Genomic DNA, 22077 nt, shown 5'->3' with positions numbered 1-22077 from the left:
TGACGTTCTCCCAGCAGCAAATCCCCAGTTTTCTATGCTAGACTTCTGATTTACTGCTTACCATAGTGCCTTTATCCATCCCAGATGGAAATGGGCTCGCAATGAGAATCTGAAGTAACTGCCCATTCATTCAGCACTATGCTATGTACTGGAGAATATTTAGCAGCCCTGAACTCAGGGGTCAATGTCAGGAAGATCTTCAGGTCACTGAAATATCCCCAAATGCCATCTTGCCATCTCAGGGAAGTGAAGCACTACCCTACCCCAGCCCTACAAGTTGAAAGCCACCAGGCTAAGGTATTTTCAAGGCAATTATTACAGAGAGATTCAATATGCTCCCCAAATTGGTTTTTGTCTCTAGTCTTAAAACTTAAATCCAAGTTCTGTTCTAAGCCTTTGAAGTACAATGGAAGGTACAGAAGTTCTAGATGTAGGACAAACTTGTTTTCAGATTTTTAGATCTGCTACTTAATTACTTGATTAAGTAATTATAAGACACATTAATAAGTAATAATAAGACACATTATGTTATGCACTGGAACTTATGAAAAGGGAAAACAGTACTTCCTTTCGTCCATGTGATGCCAAAACTGCTGACAACATAGATACCTCCATCCATTTCTCTGAAATGTACTAACTTGGAGTCCTGCTTGGGTCTGCCAATATATTATAAAATGAACCTTCTATTCAGGATAATCAAGGATGTTTTTCTTCCCCATATCCTTGAGGTTCCCTCCTTTCCCCTTCTGCTTAATGCACATCTGGGGTTCACCATATTTCCAAGCTTTCCTAAGATTCCCTGGATCCCTTTTCAGTGATGTACTATATCCACCCCTACTGTCTCAGCTCCTAACCCTCCAGAATGTTTCTCTCCTAAGTCTCTGAGAAGAGCAGATGTTTTTCTCTGGTCCTTTAAAGTTTAAAGTTGTTTCTATGACTATTTGCAATCCCCTCAAATTGGAAATATCCCAAGGGCACACGCATCTGTTCTTATTCTATATTCCCATGGCAACCATGCATTCAATATATACAGTTTATGATTATGCATCACAAATGTGGACATAGCTTCTCTTTTATATGTATTTTTAAACTATGTAAGCATTTCATGTGTGTATTTTTTCTTTTTGTGTCCCTTTCATTTTAGTTCACTTCAAATTATAGGGAGTAATTCTGACATTGAATTCTCTCCACAAAATGACTAATATCAGACTATCTGCAATTAACTGTTAATAAATGCTTTAGGCTTTTTGGCAGTGGTTGTAAGCTTAGCCTAAGGCACTGACTTCTAGTCACACAGAGTTCTAGAATCAGACTGTATTGCTAGAAAGGATTTCAGAGGTCATCTAATCCATAATCCATTTCATCTTTTCAACAACCTGAGGTTCAGGGAGCTTAAAAATCTTACCCAAAATCACATAGCTGACTAATAATCAAACCAGGAGTATAACCTGAGTCTACTCACCAGTATTCTTGCATTTTTCCCAATATCTCACTCTGCCTCAAGCTTTGCTTATTCTAAATTTAGAAATGTTAGAGATGTGAAGCATTTCTAGTCTTTGCAATGAGCAATGCAGAAATCTGTGTTTGTGGCATTATTGCTCTACTTACATAACTCAAGTATAATTTTTGGACTGGAGATGGTTAACAATTCAACACCTTTTAAAGTTGTGACCAGAAAATGATTACTGAATACATAACACAGTATGAGCTAATTAAAAGGTATTCACTGTGCTGCTACAAACTACTAAAAGTAATAATAAAAATGACTGTGAAGCACTGTCTTTGCAAAGTGCTATAGTGATCCAGCTCCCCAGTCTTAGAGTGAACAGATGCAAAGGTATTATTAGTAATATAGCATGCTCAACTTGGCATGAGACGAAAAAATGCTGAAGACAGGTAGATTTGACTCCAAAAGGAGATGGAGGAGCGTGGGATTTAATGGAAGAAGGAAATTGAGTTTCTTGGTGCCCAGTGTGATTTCCTGATTTCACTGTGGTTCATCCATCAGACCAGCACAGATACCACAGATGCGAAGGTATCAAAATGGCTAGTTTCCTTAAGCAAAACAGCCCAGAATGTCCGAGGCTGACCGCAGGGGCACACAACTTAATAGGCCTTGGGTGGTCAGAGCCCTGCCCTTTCCTCCATGGCCAGCCTCCTTTCAGTGTGAGGGGCTTGAGCATTGGTCATTTCCCAGAGCAAACTCAGAGGCACTATCCCCTCGTGAACGAAAAGCGGCACACTCCAATAGCGGCAGCTGGCTTTGGAGAAAAATGCCATCACTGTCTGCTGACCGACTTCCAAGGCCTGCCATTCTTTCTTTCCAGAGCTGAGCCGACTCTCGGAGGCGCCCACTCCCCGCGGGGCCCCAGAGCCTGCCCTCCGCCGGCCCGGCCCCGCGCTCACGCGCACCAGCTTAGCGCGCTGGCCGCCGCCGGCCGCCCGGACTACAATGCGCCAGGCGAGCCGCCCCAGCTGCTCCGGCTCCCGCCCGGGTATCCACGGCAACCGCGGGCTTCAGGAATGCGCACTGATTGAAGGCCCCGCTTCCTCCCACAGCGACGAGCAACAAGTGAAGCAAAAATAGTGAGGCGGGAGAAAGGCTTCGACGGAAGAAGCGGGGAGGGGACAGCAGTCACAGCTCGGGCCGGTGGCTGTGGGTGAGAGGAGGCAGTGCGTGCCTTCCAGCCTTCGTTTATTCTCTTAACAACCCAGGGCAGTGAAGGGCCTAAGCGCCCTTTACCCTTCAGAAATCTTCGCACACATTTTTTCAGTGAACAAGCAGCACCGCAAACCACCACCTCTTTGCTTGCTTCTAGTAAATGGATGGAGATGTACACAGTCCTGTAAAAGTGAAAGTGTTAGTCGCTCAGTGGCGTCAGACTCTTGGTGACCGCGTGGACTGTAGCCCGCCAGGCTCCTCCATCCATGGAATTCAACGGGCAAGAATATTGGAGTGAGTTGTCATTCCCTGCTCCGGGGGATCTTCCCGACCCAGGGTCTCCAGGATTGGCAGGAGCTACCAGGGAAGCTGGTGCACACCCAGAGGCTCCCTAATTAGAACGCCTGCTAACATCCTGGGGTCAGCAGGTGAAGGTGGGCTGAAACTAATTTGCTCCCAGCTCCTCTGGCCCTTCTGTTCTCTATAATCAAAAAAGAAAAAAAAAACCTTCCTGGTGATCATGTCTAAATGTGGGATGATCATCACACCTGTATGTCTGTTGTCTTGATATTAGTTACTTAAAACTTAAAATCTCCCCTTTTTACTCTCAAGAGTATCCTAATTTAGACAAGAAATTATAAGGTTGTCCTATCTAAGGTCTTTCCAAGTCCATCCAGATCCTAATCCAAGTCTTAAGTGTTCCCCAAACCCATCCAGCCTTCATCGAGTGGCTTGTATGACCTAATCCTTGTATGTAGGTCAGATAGCAAACACTGTATTTAACTGACAAACAGGGGCTTTCAACAGCTACCAAAACATAGCAACCAAAAGAGTGCATGCTGGGACAGAATACCCTGAAACCCACTAGCAGGAAGATTCCTACGGGGCTGATTCGGGTCGCCACTGCACAGCGCCGCACAGATGTCATCGGGAAAAACATGAACCTATTAGTGACAGGATCGCCCATTCAGATGGCTCATTAAAAGCCTCTGCCTAGGGAACAGGCTAAAGGAAAATCGGCTCTCTGGGACACAGAAGTCCCTAAAGAGTGTTCCCTCAGAGGGGGGTGCCACACTGCAAATGAGACGTGGGGGACGGAAGAAGTAGAAGGAAACTGACATCTCGTCGTTGCTGTTTAGTCATTCAGTTGTGTCCGCCTCTTTGGTGACCCCCGTCTGTAGCCCGCCAGGCTCTTCCGTCCATGGGCTTTCCCAGGCAAGAATACTGGAGAGTGAATCGCCATGTCCTTCTCCAGGGGATCTTCCCAACCCAAGGATCAAACTTCCCAACCCAAGTCTCCTGCATTGCAGGCGGACTCTTTACTGCTTAGCCACCAGGGAAGCCCCGAACTGACATTTACTGAGTTTGTGTTCTGTGCTATTTAATCCTCGCATAGGTTTTCCATGTTAACTTTTGTTTTTCCTACCTCATTTTTACAGATAAGGAGACCATGACTCAACATTTAGTTATTAAAGGTTACATGGCTGCACTGAATCCACATAAATGTGACCCCCCCCCTCCCCCCCGCCAAAGCCCATGCTCTTCACAGTGGACCTTATCCAGTATCCAGATTGACGTTTGATCAAGATCAGGGTTTTGCAACTTTAGCACTATTCACACGTGGGGACAGATAATCCTTTGTTGGAGGTGGGAGGACTGTTCTGTGCATTGTGGGATATTCAGCAGTCTCCTTGGTTTCTATCCACTAGATGCCATAGCATCCCACAAGCTGTGACGACCAAATGTTTCCAAATATTGCCACATATCTTCTGGGGGGCAAAAGTGTACCCTCTTGTGAATCAGTAGCCTAGATATTTAATATCAATACACCTTTTAACTTTTCTTGTATTGTTCTCTCATTGCCTCAGAAATATAATACTTATCTTTATCAAAAGATGGTAATTTATATAGGGACAGAACAGTGCCTTTTATTTATTTTGTATCCTCCCTGTGTTAGGGACATAGTATGCAAAAAAGACTGGTTCAAAGTTAAATCATAGTGCAAAAACAAGTCACACTTGAAGCAAAACTGACTCCATTCCATGATGCTCATCAAAGAACAAGGTTGTGCTTGTGAAGGCCATCAGAGGCTTCTTGCAAAGAGTGAAATGCATGAACCCCAGTCGCTGGAGCAACCACAAACCCCACTCCACTCCTCAGATGGTAGAAGGCTCACTGACAGCCATTAAACAGAATCAACTTCTTATTGATGCCTGGCTGACTTTTCTGCCTCTTCCTTCTTCTCCACTCCTTCAACACATTACTCTGGTTCTTCTCAAAACCAAGATCAACAGAGGCAGGTAGGTAAGCTCGGGACAGAGTAGGCCAGAATTAAGAGAGAGGGCTGGGAGAAAAGCCAGTGGATATGGGTCCTAAAAAGCTCACTCCCGATATTAGTTCTGTGTCTCCGCTTTCATGGCAGCCGGAGCAGTTATCTTGACTCTTATGGAAATCTGAAGATGGATAGGATAGGTCCACCTTCCAAGAGGAATCAACTCCACTTTAAGTTTTTCATTTGAAACCAAGATAGCTGAAATATAATCAAGTCTACAAATGGAAATGTAGGAATGGCCCAAATGGAAGATGTTCCAAAGGAGTAACCTCCAGATTTATGGCTAGAGCGTGGCTGTAATTAATTCCTTCTCTCCTTCTGGCCAGGAGTAAACTTTTCTTCTCCTCCAATTCTTTTCTCCTCTTCCTCTGTTTGTAAATCTTAGAGAGAAACAGCAGCAGCCACTCTCAGAGATCAAAGTTTTAGCAGGCAACAAAGACCTCTGAGGAGTCTGTTGCCATGGGAACTCTCTGAGCTGAAGCCCTTCTAATCGGCAAATCTCCTTGGTTAGCAGCATGGGCTGGCAGCGAGGAAGAGAAGGGGGAGGGGGAGTCTTGGCAACAGGTAATCTTTCTAAACAGCCAGAACTAATGGGGTGGGGGGGGAGTACAACGGGATTCAAATTGAGGCAGCGCAGACAGAGGGGGTGAGTGCCTGAGTATTTCTGCACAGCTATAGAAACAGACTCCTATCAAAAATCCCTAAAGTGGATCACTAGTTCTGAGATGTCACTCCCTAGAATTCCCTGATTTCTCATTATGTTCTTAATGGCTTTTTAATGCTAGTAGGCCAAAAAGTTGATTTTAGACCAGAATAACAATTTCAGGCACAGTAATGTGAATAATTTGATTTTTTTTTAATTTAATGCATGCCTGTTTCTCCACCTCTTGTCGAGGTAATATGTACTGTACTTCAGGATAAATCACAGGAGGAGATGGAAGGAAAAATAGAAGCATGACAGGAAAACATAGGTAATTCTGCTGCATTACCTTCACAGGGAAGAATCAATTCCAACTTAGCGCCTACTCACAAGGACCTGCTGGGAGCAAGCCTATTTCTAGCCTCCTGGAATAGCATTGCATTTGGCCTAAAAAGCAGCAGAAATTGATGAATTCCACAAAATATTAACAGTGTGTGTTTTTGCCCGCCTGGCATTCTTTTCTTCTTCATTTGGAAACAAATGTCCATTTCTCTTTATGAAGCTACTCCTTTTCCCTTCAATTCATATGGTTCATTGGGGGTTGGTGGTACCCTATATTCCTCTCAGAACGCACAGCCCACCCCCAACAATGGGACTTCGGCTACACTGTGGAGAGAGGCAGTTGAGATCAAAGGTGTTAAAGATCTGCTAGGGGTCACATTTGGAGACAGCCTGCTGGAGAATGAGTCTAACACAGAGGAGATGGAGATATTTAAAACATAATCTGGACACTGGAACTCAGCCAGGCTTGAAGTTAGGAACACCCTTGGACTTACTGGTTACGGTAAAGAGTCTGCCTGCAATGCTGGAAACCCAGGTTTGATCCCTGGGTCAGGAAGATCCCATGGAGAAAGAAATGGCAACCCAGTCCGGTACTCTTGCCTGGAAAATCCCATGGATGGAAGAGCCTGGCAGGATACAGTCCATGGGGTTGCAAAGAGTCTGACACAACTGAGCAACTTCACTTTCACTCTTCACTTTCATGCACTGGAGAAGGAAATGGCAACCCCCTCCAGTATTCTTGCCTGGAGAATCCCAGGGACGGGAGCCTGGTGGGCTGCCGTCTATGGGGTCGCACAGAGTCGGACACAACTGACGTGACTTAGCAGCAGCAGTAAGCCAAAAAGTTCCCCTAAGACAGTTTGAGAATCTATGCCTTGCAATTAAAAGAGTTCTGAAGAACACAATAGTTAGCTCTGGGTGGTGAATTTTTTAAAAGATATTTTCTTCTCTTGTGTTTTCTGTTTTGTTTGGTTTTTATAACAAAGAGGTATCACTTTCCCTAAAACAGAAGCAGTATTAAACAAAACAGGACAGCAGGATTTGGGCATCACCCTATATAGAGAATTAATTCTGCAATTTGTGGATATTTTAGATAAAGTCAAAATTATAGAAAGGATGCTAAAGCCATCTTGTTTATCCTGATAACCCAGGCAAGAGAACCTGTTCCATGTTGAAACATGCTCATAAAACAGGCTCATGTACTGTTATTCTTTTCTCAGTCCAGAGGCACAAGTGTTCATTGCGCCATATTTTTACTGGGGCCCTTTCCCTCCTTTTTTATTTTTGCCCTTAAAAAACAAGCTATCACATGAGACATCAGAAAGAAGGGGTCAGGCCCTTACATTGTGCATAGAAAGAAGTAAGAACAAGGCGAGCTGCCTTTAGATTTTAAAATAGCAACTTCCCTACTTGAGGCTTCCTGAATGGTGAAGTCCTTTTCCTGCCAGCTGGAGCTGCCCAGGGGGACTTTATTCCTATCCAAACAGTGGCATGGTTCCAGGTTATAAACAGATTGTTCCTGATCCTAGACCAATGTCTAATCTCAGGGTTGCAGATTTTCTGGACACTTCCACCTTCTGTAACTGTCTGCTGGTATGGCCCTACGATCCGAAACATATCTAAATATTTCTAAGGTTCCTGTCACTATCATCTCAAGGCACCCTAAACACCACGTGCATTTCTTCAGAATGACTCTACCTTCTGAATCATCAAAGAGAGATAACAAAGTGTTCAGTATAGTGTTTGAGTTTAATGGTGAATCAGCGGTTATCCTCACATTTCTCTAAATCACATCTTTGGATATTTCTGAACCTCTGAAAGAAGCATCAGCAGCAATTCGTAGATGGTTCAGATGTATGGGGAAAGAAGGTAGGTCATACTCAGTGGGGAGGACGCAGTGCAGACAAGGACAACTATGTCTTTGAAGTGAGGGCTTAGGTTAATGATTATAGGCCGTTTCACTGAGAAATGAAATGAAGCACTAAAGCAAATCTGGGACAAGTAAAAACCATTACCTAAAGCAGCAGTTACATTGTTGAAAACATGATTGATGCCAGGGAGAATTCTATAGCTTCGTAATATAGACAGGTTGTGTGGTATTGTGGCTTCAACCATATTTCCTGATGGTTCTGTCACTAGGAAAAATTTAAATACCTAGATAAAGAATCATGACCAATGAGATTAAACGATGTTATATCTCACTTGAGACTGTAAACATTTATTGTATTAACACTTCATAAGTCAACAAATACATACTCAGCATTGACTAATATTTAAGACGTACAAAGTAAGTATTAGTTACAGATTCTGCCCATTTATCATTTACAAAAACATTCACTTAAACTTCTTTATTCTAGAGACTCTGCAAACCAGTGCAAATAGATGAATGAGAACTGGTCCTGGCCATTGAAGAACTCATGTTCCAGTGCTACTGAGAAGGGCCCAGTGTTGTAAGGGAAATTAAGACAAATATACACGCAGTACCAATGTCACCACTCACATGAAGTCAGACTAGAATATAAGACTGATAAGGTTCTGTCCTTGGCCCTTTTCACTTTATATAATCTTTTTGGGTGACTCATCTATTCTTTCATGGTTGTGACTATCATTCATGACTCTCAAATCTATTATCTCTAATCCCTGTTTTTCCACTGAATTCCAGACCATATTTCTAATTGTCATCAAGACATCTCACATTCCATGTATTAAGAACCAAACTCATTCTCCTGCCTCTCTAACCTGGTTTCCAATCTGTAGCCTCTCTCTTGGTTGACAGAACAGTTGGCTACCCAGTTAACTATAAATCACGGTGTCCTTTGGACTCATTCCTCTCTCTCAGAATCCATCACTTCCCTCTCAGAAATGTTTCCATGCTGTCTGTTCTCAGTTCATTACTCTGGTCCAGAATCTCATGCCCTTTCACGCATGCTGCTGCAGTACCCCATAACTGATCCTCTCTAATGTATTGTCTACCCTGCTACTTTTATTCTGATCCTGAAATCTAATTTCATTGCTCTGTGATGGCTTCTTCACTGGCTCCCCAAAGTCTTCAGATGGAACACAAAGTTCTTAGTCTGACATATAAGACACTTCATAACCTTGCTCCATTAACTTTTCCCACTTTACCTTTGCGAGTATAATGAAAAAAAACAAATTCTTCTTAACTTTGCCTCTGATTTATTCCTTTAACTATCTCCCTTACTAATTGGTCATCTGAAATTCTACAGTTTTCTATTCCTCATGCTGTGATCATCCTCTAAGAAGAGCTCATTCCAGTTCCTACAAGCCTGCATCAGGTTTACTCTTATTCTTGTGGAATCAGTTCTTTTAACACTGACCTACCACAGAAGACCACAGTGCATCCCCACTGGCTTCCTTTTGAGTGAATGCTATCCTGCATGTTCTTGTGAGCAACTTGTAACCCTTTTATCTCTGTCATGAAGACTGAATTACCGGGAAGTCATTTTCTCATTTATCAGAGTAGTCACATCACTCATATTCATCTACTTTTTAAACCAATAATTTTAAATTTGAAATAAAGCTAAAAAATAAGTGAGTTGAACACCTTTTCCTATAAATACCTGATACAATAACTCAAAAGAAATCTTCTACCTTCTTAAGGACATAGAAATTAATACTCCTAAGAACACTGCATCTTCAGATGTCTCTCCAATTGTTAACAGTCCTTTCTTTATCCTGAGACAGACTCCACTCCTGGCTCTAGTTTTACCTAGCTACATAGGGTAAGTTTCCAATCTCTCCTACACAATTTCACTTCAGAAATCTGGAGAGACTTCCCATGCTCCCTTTCCCAAGTCCTCTTTCAGAAGACCAAATCCTCCCAGTTCCTCCAACTATTCCTCATAGTAAGTTCAGTGACCGCAAGTGGCTCATGACAGTTGTAGTCAGCACACTGTGGACCATTTTCTTCCTACTGAGGTCTTTATCTCCTTGAGGTTGACTTCAGAAATCAGGCTGCTCTCTTGGTCTCACATAAAAAGAATACCTCATGAACAGGCCTGCAGGATATAACCACTAAATAATTAGAATTTTTAAAACTGTGACAATATTTTGAAAAATTCCATAATGGGGTTTCAAGACCAAGAAGATTCAGAATGTTGCATTTGGAAAGTAAATACTGCATTCAGAAAATTCTCCTAGATTTCAGACTAACACCTTTAATTAAGTAACACAACCAGTGTTGCCCTAAAATGTTTACATGGCAAATTTACCATGCTTTGAACATTTCTAATTAATGTGGGATACTGGCTTCCCCAGTGGCTCAGTGGAAAAGAATCTGCCTGACATGCAGGAGAAGCAGCAGGAGTCCCGGGTTCGATCCCTGGGTCAGGAAGATCCCCTGGAGAAGGAAATGGCAACAGACTCCAGTATTCTTGCCTGGGAAATCTCATGGACAGAGGAGCCTGGTGAGCTACAGTCCATGGGGTTGCAAAAGAGTCGGACACAACTTAGCGACTAAACCACAACAATAGCAGAATGACGTGTTTCTCCTCCCTACGAACTCCACTGTGTATCTGTTTATCTCACAAATGTGCTGCTTCTCTCTGATTTGCAGCATCCACATTTGGTCTTTCTGATCCCTTTTTTGGATAACACTAATTTTTCTTATCTTTTGTCCCATCATTGCTGACCCTTCCTTTCATCCCACTTTTGGTCCTGAGGATAGCATCTTTGCGCAAGTTACCCTGCATGTTTCAAACCAGAGGAATGCCCTTCATATACTTCAGCATATCCTCTAGTGACAAGGCTTTCACTCTATTATTTCCCCACATTTGCAGAACTGGGACCAAATTACTTCAAGTGGTTTTTACCTGGCCTCCTTTTCCTTCACAAGCAATTACTTTGCTGCAAATGGCTGCACTGGCCAAATAACTTGTGTTCACAATTAGCTAATTGCAGGCTCAATGAGCCGCTTGTTCCTTCAAACTGGACCATTAGAGTTGTGTTATTAGGCAGAAATTTATCTTTTTATTTCCTACAGATTTACAGAGTCAGAGCAGATCCTGAATCTGACTGTCCTGTAGTCTTTTACAATGTCAATATAAACCGTTTACATTTTTATTCCCTTTTGAATATATGTCATATTTCCCATTCTTTTAGAGATCACGGCAGTCATTCATTGCAGCATGCCAGGCTCCTCTGTCCTTCACTGTCTCCCAGATTTTGCTCAGATTCATGCACTTTGAGTCAGTGATGGCACCTAACTGTCTCACCCTCTGCTGCGCCCTTCTCCTCTTGCCTTCAGCCTTTCCCAGCATAAGGGTCTCTCCCCAAGCCTCGGCTCTTCACATCAGGTGCTCAGTGTATTGGAGCTTCAACATCAGTCCTTCCAATGAATATTCAGGGTCGATTTCCTTTAGGATTGACTGGTTTGATCTCCTTGCAGTCCAAGGGACTCAAGAGTTTTCTCCAGCACCACAATTTGAAAGCATCAATTCATTGATTATTATTAAAGGGTTAATAATTAATAGTTACCTCAGTCCATTTTGTAAACTGTAAAATTAAGGCAACAGTAAACCTGATTTGCCAGTCATGATAGAGTAAAACTAAAAATTTTAAGCAGAAAATTCCATTTTCTCCCTGGGCACTGAATTTCTCACAGCAGGTAAAAATTAACCTTTAATTTTATTTGCCCTAAAAGAAAGCACCTTATTTATGGCCCCAAATTGTTATCACCTGGTTTCTTAGAAGCTACAAAAAATGTAATTTCTTTTGAAAATCACTTCAAGGACATACATTTTATCCTACAGTTAATGTTGTTTCTTAATTTCTGTATGTTTTATTCCAATTTTCTTGTTCAACTAACATTTATAGAGCATGAAATATGTGCTCAGTTCTTCAGTTTCATACAAGGAGGTCATTTCCTACTGACATTCTTCTAATCCACAAAAGAGAACAGTAGCCAAAAGTAATGAGTTTTCATTTCTGAGGGAATTAATATTAATAAGGATTAGATTATATTTGCTTTGAGACTAATTCAGGCACTTTTAGCTTTCAAGAAATTTGCCCTGCAATTAAACACTAGTAGGTCTACCCCAGAGCTCTTTTCACTGGGTACCTTTTATTACTAAAAGTGCACAGCCATCTTTCCTTAGGATTGCCTTAAGGGGAGATAATTGAATGATGGGAAAAGATTCCCAAAGGCCTCAAGAGATCCTAATACACCAGTGAATTCCTGTCTCTACCCTGCTTCAAAGGTGTCTGGCATTTTCCTCACTAGTAGCATATGTAAAGAATAAGCAGAAAGAAATCAGGGTTAAAGGTACAAGTGGAAAGGAGGAGAAAAAAACTAAGAAAGCAGAAGAAACATTTAGGCAATGCGAAAAAGGGGATCATAGCAGCCAAGAAACAAAATATAACAAATACAGCTACTGCTCATAGAGACCATATTCTAAAATCAGTTTGTGCACCAAAGATAAAGCCTGTGTGTGCCACCTGTTGATACATGCAGGGAGAAGTGAGAAGAAGAAGCAGTGCAAGCGGGCTAAGATGAAAATATTGCTGAGGGCTGTCACCTACCCAGCACCAGTACCTCCACGGAATCCTCATTCTTGCCCTCCAGGTCATCAGGGGTGGTGATGATGCAGTAATACAGTCCGCTGTCTCCCCACATGAGTTTTCCAATTTGAAGATCTGCATCTGTTATCACAAAGAGAAGGACCTGGTTCTAAATTCTGTCCTTTGAAGAAAACAGTGAGCAACAGAGGGTGGGTGAAAGTGGGGTGCTTCTGGGTGTCTGCAATGTTCTATTTTTTTACCTGAATGGTGGCTGACGTGATGTTTGCTTTACTGAAAACAAACAAACAACAAAGCAATAGTAAAAACTAGCATCCCTAAGGCGAGAGAATTCACACCCAGAAACTGGTCTAGTTGCAGGCTGGTTTCAGGAATAGAACACTTGCTTTCAACCAGGCTTACAGAGGTCCCTGAAAACCAAGTAAATCCCAGAATTAACCTGGACTCCTGGAAATAAGCTGAGTTCACAGGAAGTGAAAAGTGTTAAGTCACTCAGTCATATCTGATTCTTTGCAACCCCATGGACTGTAGCCTGCCAGGCTCTTCTGTCCATGGGATTTTCCAGGCAAGAATACTGGAGAGGTTTGCCATTTCCTTCTCCAGGGGATCTTCCCAACCCAGAAATGGAACTCGGGTTTCCTGCATTGCAGGCAGAGTCTTCACCATCTGAGCCGCCAGGGAAGTCCAAGACAGGTTCACAGGAGTTCTTCAAAATTCCAATATCAAGTAGGTCATACCAGACTTTGGACCTTCTCTTCTCCAAAGCTTTAGGGACCAGGAGAAAGAGTGGAACAGATGCAAAACTGCCTGGGACTTGGGCCGTGCACTGACCTGGCTCTGCCCTTAGACACATCATCCCTTTCCCAGCAGAGAACTTCTTAGGGAAGTTTACTTTCTGAGTCAAGGGCAATAAAGGCTGGTGTCAGGTGTAAAGTATTTGACTGAGAACACTTTCACTAGGACCCATTGCAATTCAGTGCTGATAATCTATTATCAGACTAAAGGTCAAGCTCATGATGCTATCATCTCCCATAAAATCAAAGTCTTGAGAGACTGAAAGGGTGCACGGCTGACATCCTCTTGCACCTGTGAAGAATGAACCCACCCTCCCTCCCATTCCTTAAAAACAGAGGCATTATTACCGTGAACAATCGTGATCTCTCTGCCCCTGTAGAAATCTCCCAGGGTCACAGTCGAGCCCTGTTTAGAAGCTACCACTCGAACAGTCCTCCTGCTGTCTAAGCAATCCAAGTAAGGGTCCCACTCCAGGTTTCTTTTACTGAGAGACTGGGCCCGTGGAGATGACATGCCCAGGGACTCCCCGACGCGATCCTGGCAGTAGGACTTGAACTTCCACTGGACGACCGCCGGCTGGCGGGAGGACGTGGAGAAGCGGCAATGCAGCACAGCGGGCTGGAAAAGCATGGCCACCTTCCTCTTGTCGGGCACTGTGACCTGGAGGCCTTCAGCCGCGGCTGCAAGACAGAACGGAGACGTCCACAGAGCGTCTGGATCCTGGGCCTCACCTCACGCTACACAGGCATGCCCCTCTGCCTTACCTTCCTCTCCTGTCCCTCACCTTGTTTTCTCCATCACAATGAATAACACAATATCTACCTGGGTGCCCTGTCCAGAAACCTGCACTCATTCCTAATACCCAGTTGGTCACAAAGTCATGTCAACGTGACCTCTTCACATCTTTAATATTTCCATCCCCCTCTTTAACCCCACTACCACTGCTTCCATGCATGTTCTCCTCATTTTTTGCCTATAATTTTGCAATAATCTCTTGTCTGGTCTCTCCACCTGCAGTTGCCCACATGTGTCCATTCTTCTTGCTATAAGCTCAGGTTATCTTTTTTTTTTTAGGTTATCTTTCTAAATCTCCTTCTCAAAATCCTTCACTCATCCTCCACGGCCTTTAGAACAAAACCCAAAGTTCTCACCAAGGCATTTAAGGTGCTTCATTGTCTAATTCCTCCTGAGCCTCACTTCTTGCAGCACCTCTGTTTGAGTATCAACCTCAGAGGACACAAAACTAACAGTTTCCCTGAGTGGGATGTGCTATATCACACCTCTAGATCTTGGCACATAATGTTTCTTGTTTATGGAAAGCTTTTCCCTCACTTATCTTCCTGGGAAACTCTTCCTCATCTTTTAAAACACAGTTCAAAGGCTTCTTGTCAAGCCTTCTCTGACCAGTCAATCTATTTATCACTTCCTCCTTTGTGCCATAGCGTCCCCAGCATTCTCCGCCAGACATTTACTATAACAATTTCGCAAGTTCTTATTTTCACGCCATCAGACTTGTCAGGTCAAGTAAGTAACATGTCTTATTTAGCTGTCCTAGCTCCTGAAGCCCATAGACACTATAAACTGTTTGATAAATGAGGACAATGAATCCAGGAAGTATGAATTTAGGAGGAAGTGACTTCCCTTCTAGCTGGTGACCAAGCAAAGGAGACAGAGATTAAGGGGGAAAGAAGGCTTTGAGAGAAATGGAGAATTTCAGATCAAAAGCAGTAGACCAAGTTCAAAAGCTTTGAAGGTGATCCAAAAAGAGGTGGGGGGAGACTAGAAAGCAGATGAGAAGTTTAAGTGGTTACAAAGATCAATTTGAAGCTTGGTGTCCAAGAAAGAGAGGGAAGTTGCTATGAATGAAAACCCAGGGGAGTGTTTGAGAGGCAAAGGGCTTCTATGAACTCAATGATAAGGTCTAGAAACTCCAGACAAAGAGAACATAACTTCTTCAGGTTACTGGGAGAGTTAAGAGTTTCTAGCTTGATCTAATTCTGCTTCGAAACAGAAGCAGAATCATGATGAGAAGCAAAAAAAAGGAATATGAATAGAAAGATAGGATAAAAAGGTCCAGAGGTGAAACCAAGAGGCTGCCAAGCCACTTTCAGGTAGCTTGAGGCAAAGAGTTTTACCCTAGAATTGCAGGTGGACTTCAGAGGCAGAAGGACTAGCTTCCTAGGAGGGCCTACTGTCCTTCATTACTGCCCATGGTCACGATGACATCCCACAAAGCGAACTCACTCTCACAACCTGAATATGCATTTATTCATGACTCTATAGAGTCATGAATAATAGCTTTATAGCTCGCTCAACAAGGGCAAGACACCATATTTGTACTCACTTCTGATTTCCAGACTAGTGCCTCTCTTCCATAAAAGCACTGTGAAAACTAGGTTTTAATTCCTGTTAGGAAGAAAAGGTTTCTGCATCCTATGGAATTGGGAAGTGAATACAGCAGAGTATTTAAGATTTAGTGTTTGAACCTTAAGTGCTGGATAGCTACTATAGAATAAATAAAGGAATGGGCAAGTAAATGAATGAATGACTATTAATATGACAATTTCTAGGATTTCACATTTATGTTTAAATGACATTAACAGCATAGTATAGTAAAAGAGCATTGGAATCAAAGAGATAAGGCTTTGAATCTCATCTGGCTACACACTAATGGTAAGGCCTAAATGAAGTTTCTTAAGCAACCTTCACCTGTAAAATAAGCCTCATATTCCTTAACTCAACAGAGTTGTTAAACCTTATCTCTCTGGGTGCCTGCAGAGAGAGGACTCTTTCAGAGCACCTTGACCATGACCCAGAGATAGTACATCTCAAATGAGAGCCCTCCCTCACCTTTCCTGCCCTTCCCCTTGACTCCCATTCAGAGGCTCTTGAATCTTGATGACCATTCATCACCAAAAGGTTTGATTATAGCCAGATTATGTAGATCAGTGCCATCAAGGGGAAGATAATTCCCATCTGGAAGCTCAAAAAAGAACCTCCTAGGCCCTGCTGCTTCCCTCCATCACCCCCAAATGCTGGTGTCACTGATTCTGTTCTTCCCAACTCACACATCTAGATGAGGAAAAGACGTGTGTGTGTGTGTGTGTGTGTGTGTGTGTGTATTTACAGTTTCTCCTTGAATTCTATCGCATTAATTTTTAACCTTGTAATTCTTTAAATCCTTATTCACAGTCTGATTTTCCAGGTAACAAACGGGACAGAGAGGTGAAATGACTTCAGTGAGCAGTTGCTGAGGCTGGATGACCAATCACAGGTATCGACCAATCACAGTGCTGGCTGTTGACCAACCACCTTTCTTCTCTGCTACCTATTCAGGCTCTATTTGGGAAATGAAATATTTCCTAGCTCTTCCAGGATGAATGAAACCAGCAAAGGAGGCAGGTGCAGCACAAAAAGTGTTGGGGGAAGGGTTAACTATAGGGTTTTCTTCATTAGATGATTACGAAGAATAACCTCCTTCTCAGCTCTGTTCTCTGTTAATGAGATTAACCACTTGACCAAGCCATGGGACACCATTAATTATTATTTTTTAAATCGTGGACTCCCTTAATTATTAACAGAGGTTAATCAACTCAGTTTATGTGTATGTTTCTTGTGACATACACATAAGCTCGTTTTCCAAAGAATAAAGAATATGTTTTCAGAAACATTTGCCTCTTTATAGCACAATAGTGAAAGGCATGGATTTTAGAGCGAGTCCTCATTTAGAATCCAAGTCTTGCCACTTCCTAGCTGCATGACTTGCAGCAGATTACTCCTCTTAGGAGTTTCGGTTTCCTTACTGGTAAAATCAGAATAATAATAAGTATTTTGTGGAGTTGTTTCAGGGTGAAATAAGATTTTATCCTAAGCATTTAGGATAATACTAATGTAAAGTAAGCACTCAATAAATGTAGTTGTTGCTGCTGCTGTCAATAACAATCTGTTGACTTCTGTAAAGCCATTTAACCTAGAGCTAGGTGAGCACAAAGGTGTGAGTTACAGGGCAGAATGGGCAGAAACTGCAAAGGAATAGTGACTGCAGACTGGGCAATTCTGTATTCAACAATGATGGGTGCACAGCACAGTTGCATTCACACCTTCTAGCAGTTGGAAGCAGGGCACCGCTGAGTGTGTGGGCACATACACAGACATTTCTACATATGCAGGGATAATGGAAATCCTGGGAATCTAAGCTAGGGATACATCTGGATAGCTGGAGAGGACAGAATTAGGAATTTCAAGGAAATGTCAGTTTATTGAACATTTTAGGGCCAGAGTGAAGAGTTAGAAAGCTAAAAAAGTCAATCCCTGCATGAGCTCTAGAAGCCTCAAAACTGTAGGATAAACGCCACCCAGGTCCCAAGCCTGTCCTGGCCAACCCTGTCAGATACCCCATTTCCACTGGAGGGTGAGGCCTAGAACTGCTCTTCTGGCCCTAATCCTGGGTTCTGGGTGAGGGCTGCAATTCCCACACCCACTGAGCCACATGTCTTTCCTTCAGTCCATGTTTATAATAGGCTGTGTTTCCACCTGGCTTGCAATCGGCTGGGACCAAAGCCTTGTCCTGAGATCCAGCCCTGCTTGCTTGGGCCCTGATATAAGGCCCTTCTCCTGAGGACTAGGTTTTGTTTCCAATAGACTCACACATGACTGATCTATATCTGAAATTGTAAAGTTGCTATTCACTCAACTTCAAAAAACACCTCTCAGGGCATCCCCACTCCTATCCCAGATCAGGTCCCTCAGAGTCATAGCAAGTCTGGATGAAGACCAAGACTGGCGGTCTCCTATGGACACTGAGGTTTAGGCCTGGGAACACTCCCTCTGACTCTAGTTCCCGGGAGATCTGCCTTGGGGCTAGGTTAGTGTCCTGAACTCGAGTCCCACCTCTTATAGATTTTTTTGTTTTTCTATGTCACCACCCGTCAGATGTCAAAACCTAGTACTTCTTATGCTGGTCTACACAGGCTAATAAGAACATCTTTGAGTGCCAGGTAAATAAACTGAATTTTTCAGCCATTTTGTAATGTTCACCTGTGCATTTGATCTAAGAAATCTTATTCTCCCATGTTTCTAACTACCAGTTATGTCTCAGACCCTCAACTTCATGAAACCGCCTCTGCATGTTGAACAGATACTTCAAATTAAACAGAATTTCCCTGGTGGCTCAGATGGTAAAGCTTCTGCCTATAATGCGGGAAACCTGGGTTCAATCCCTGGGTCAGGAAGACCTCCTGGAGAAGGAAATGGCAACCCACTCCAGTGCTCTTGCCTGGAAAATTCCATGGACAGAGGAGCTTGGTAGGCTACAGTCCATGGGGTCGCAAAGAGTAAGACGTGACTGAGCGACTTCACTTTCTTTATTCAAATTAAACATACATCACTTTCTCTTTTCCCACCTCAACTCTTGCTTATAGACTGATCTTCCTTGTCTTTGTAGCTCTTTTGCCAGTACAGCCCTTGTTCTGTCATTGCAGATAGAAATTAAAGCTTTGATCATTTCCTCTCTGTCTCTACCCACTTTCAGTTGTCACTAATTCCAAATCTTTCTCCAATTTGACTCTTTTCTATTCCTACAGTCATTCCCAGTGGGAATAAATCAGGTTTCTAGTCCTCATACCAGGAAATAATTGTGAAAGAATTACTATATATTAGAAATTGTGTTAAGTGTCATTCATGTAGTATCTTAATTCTCTCAAAAAAATCCTATAAAGTAGATATTATCATTACATCCATTTTATAGATAAAGAAACTGATTCTCAGAGAATGTATGTATCTTGCCTAACACATGAGGGTTAGCAAGTGACAGATTTGAAGCTAGGCTTTTATTGTTGTTTAGTCACTAAGTTGTGTTTGACACTTTTGCAACACCATGGACTATAGCCTATGAGGCTCCTCTGGCCATGGGATTTCCCAGGCAAGAATACTGGAGTAGGCTGCCATTTCCTTCTCCAGGGGATCTTCCCAACCCAGGGATCAAACCTGGATCTCCTGCATTGGCAGATGGATTCTTTACCACTGGGCCACCAGGGAAGCCCCAAACCTAGACTGGGCCCACAGCTCTTACTAAAGTCCTCATTACCTTCTTGGTTTTATAATAGCCTCTTCAGTGGTCTCCCTACTTCCAGCCCGGTGCACTCCCCACATTTTTTATATCTAGAATATTCTTTCAGAAAAGACAGTCTCCTGCTTTAAGGCTCAAAAGATTCCCCATTCCTTCCAGGATAAGGTCCAAATGCCTTGACATGGCATGTAAGATTTTCTCCATGATTTGGCCCCACACTTGTTCCAGGCAGACTAAGATGTTTTCCATTCTTTTATTATAAACATGTTATTCCCGTGTTTCTGGGAGGTGGACAGAGAGAAGCACTGAGTTTAGGGCATGCACATACATGAGAAGCAGACACTGGCACAGTGGGAAAGCTGGGACTCAGAACCTGGGCACTGACACCAAAAAGGATTTGTGTTTTGAAGCTCTTATAAAGACATTTACAGAAGTATGGGAAGAATCCATGTTTCATGCTACAAAATAAGTATCCCCCAAAACTGGAAGGAGACTGCTTAGAGAAGACAGCAAAAGACAGAAAAAGAAGGTAAGTCAAGTGAGGGATCATACTATATAGAACATATCTGTAAAAATTAGGATTCCTGACCAAAAGAAGCACCAGATGATATATTGAAGATTGAAGATTATAGGTGGTTTTCTATATTTGCAAAAGAAGGAGTCATCATTCTTGGATCACCAGACCATTCTTCCAGTTTATACTGTGCCCCTGATCTTCAGGAAAGCTGCCCTTGACTATCTAACTCAAATTCATTCAAAAACATGTTTTAAAATACAGTGTTAAGTTCTGGGGAAATAAATTTAAAAGACCAGCTTCTGATCTTGAACAATTCAATATAAACTTGGTTTCTAACTCTAAGGTCCCTGAGGGCAACGACAAGGATTTGGTGGATTTCAGTTCAGTTCAGTCACTCAGTCGTGTCTGACTCTTTGCGACCCCGTGGACTGCAGCACGCCAGGCTTCCCTGTCCATCACCAACTCCCGGAGCTTACTCAAACTCATGTCCACTGAGTCAGTGATGCCATCCAACCATCTCATCCTCTGTTGTCCCCTTCTCCTCCTGCCTTCAATCTTTCCCAGCATCAGGGTCTTTTCCAATGAGTCAGTTCTTTGCATCAGGTGACCAAAGTATTGGAGCTTCAGCTTCAACATCAGTCCTTTCAATGAATATTCAGAACTGATTTCCTTTAGGATGGACTGGTTGGATCTCCTTGCAGTCCAAAGGGCTCTCAAGAGTCTTCTTCAACACCACAGTTCAAAAGCATCAATTCTTCAGCATTCAGCTTTCTTTATAGTCCAACTCTCACATCCATACATGACTACTGGAAAAACCATAGCTTTGACTAGATGGACCTTTGTTGGCAAAGTAATGTCTCTGCTTTTTAATATGCTGTCTAGGTTGGTCATAACTTTTCTTCTAAGGAGCAAGCATCTTTTAATTTCATGGCTGCAGTCACCATTTGCAGTGATTTTGGAGCCCCCAAAAATAAAGTCTGTCACTGTTTCCACTGTTTCCCCATCTATTTGCCATGAAGTGATGGGACCAGATGCCATGATCTTAATTTTCTGAATGTTGAGTTTTAAGCCAACTTTTTCACTCTCCTCTTTCACTTTCATCAAGAGGCTCTTTAGTTCTTCTTCACTTCCTGCCATAAGGGTGGTGTCATCTGCATATCTGAGGTTATTGATATTTCTCCTGGCAATCTTAATTCCAGCTTGTGCTTCATCCAGACCCAGTGTTTCTCATGATGTACTCTGCATATAAGTTAAATAAGCAGGGTGACAATATACAGCCTTGACGTACTCCTTTCCCTATTTGGAACCAGTCTGTTGTTCCATATTCGCTTCTAACTATTGCTTCCTGACCTGCATGCAGATTTCTCAGGAGGCAGGTCAGGTGGTCTGGTATTCCCATCTCTTTCAGAATTTTCCACAGTTTGTTGTGATCCACACAGTCGAAGGCTTTGGCATAGTCAATAAAGCAGAAGTAGATGTTTTTTCTGGAACTCTCTTGCTTTTTTGATGATCCAACAATGTTGGCAATTTGATCTCTGGTTCCTCTGCCTTTTCTGAAACCAGCTTGGTGGATTTGGTTAACTCTGTATCCTCATTATATAGCAAGGCCATAAAATTGAGCTGAAGCTCACAAAATGTGGAATGAATCAAAGAATGAATGAAGAAATGAATAAGTGAATCCAAAGGGCCTTTCTCAGCAGGTGGTCCTCAGTGCAGAGAATGGATTCTGACCAATAACTCGAAAAGCTGCCTGAAAGTGGAGTGATGAGTGACAGCTCAGAGCAGCAGGCCCCATCTCAGCCAGTCACCAGGGTGCCTAGTTACCTGGCCCAGGAGGACCAGCCACAAGCACAGACAGTGCCTCCTTACGTGTGGCAAAATAAGCTCCTGCCCCAACTCTCATGTAAAAAAAGGATGCTGTACATGAGGAATGTGTTCTTGCGAGGATAACAAAAGCAGTATCTACAGCAATGCTGTTCTTATTTTAGCACTTTCTTTTTTTTCAAAGCAAGTCCCTTTTCCCCACTAGTTGTAAGCTATTCTTGCCAGCATTTTTGAGATGCAGATCTATAAGCACAGCCCCATTTTAGAGAAGTAAAGATTGCTGCTGAAGATCATGGAAAATTATTACCACCACAGACCGGCATCTTTAGAAATTTTATATCAAGCTCATCCATCCTTTAAC

General features: G+C 42.7%; 1 protein-coding gene across 5 annotated transcripts in view; it reads right to left on the bottom strand.

Moving 5' to 3' along the window:
* Positions 1-22077, bottom strand: part of ILDR2 (immunoglobulin like domain containing receptor 2) — a 65675-nt gene that overhangs the window by 31398 nt on the left and 12200 nt on the right. For all 5 annotated transcript variants that reach the window (XM_070462740.1, XM_070462737.1, XM_070462739.1 and 2 more), the window contains exons 2-3: positions 13656-13988; positions 12517-12636 (exon numbers count right to left, since the gene is read on the bottom strand). In XM_070462740.1, the coding sequence (XP_070318841.1) occupies positions 12517-12636; positions 13656-13988 (453 nt within the window). The remainder of the gene's footprint in view (positions 1-12516; positions 12637-13655; positions 13989-22077) is intronic.

This window comes from Odocoileus virginianus, unplaced genomic scaffold (assembly GCF_023699985.2).
Source record: "Odocoileus virginianus isolate 20LAN1187 ecotype Illinois unplaced genomic scaffold, Ovbor_1.2 Unplaced_Scaffold_12, whole genome shotgun sequence".
Lineage (NCBI taxonomy): Eukaryota > Metazoa > Chordata > Mammalia > Artiodactyla > Cervidae > Odocoileus > Odocoileus virginianus.
This window is presented reverse-complemented; position numbering and strand designations above follow the sequence as displayed.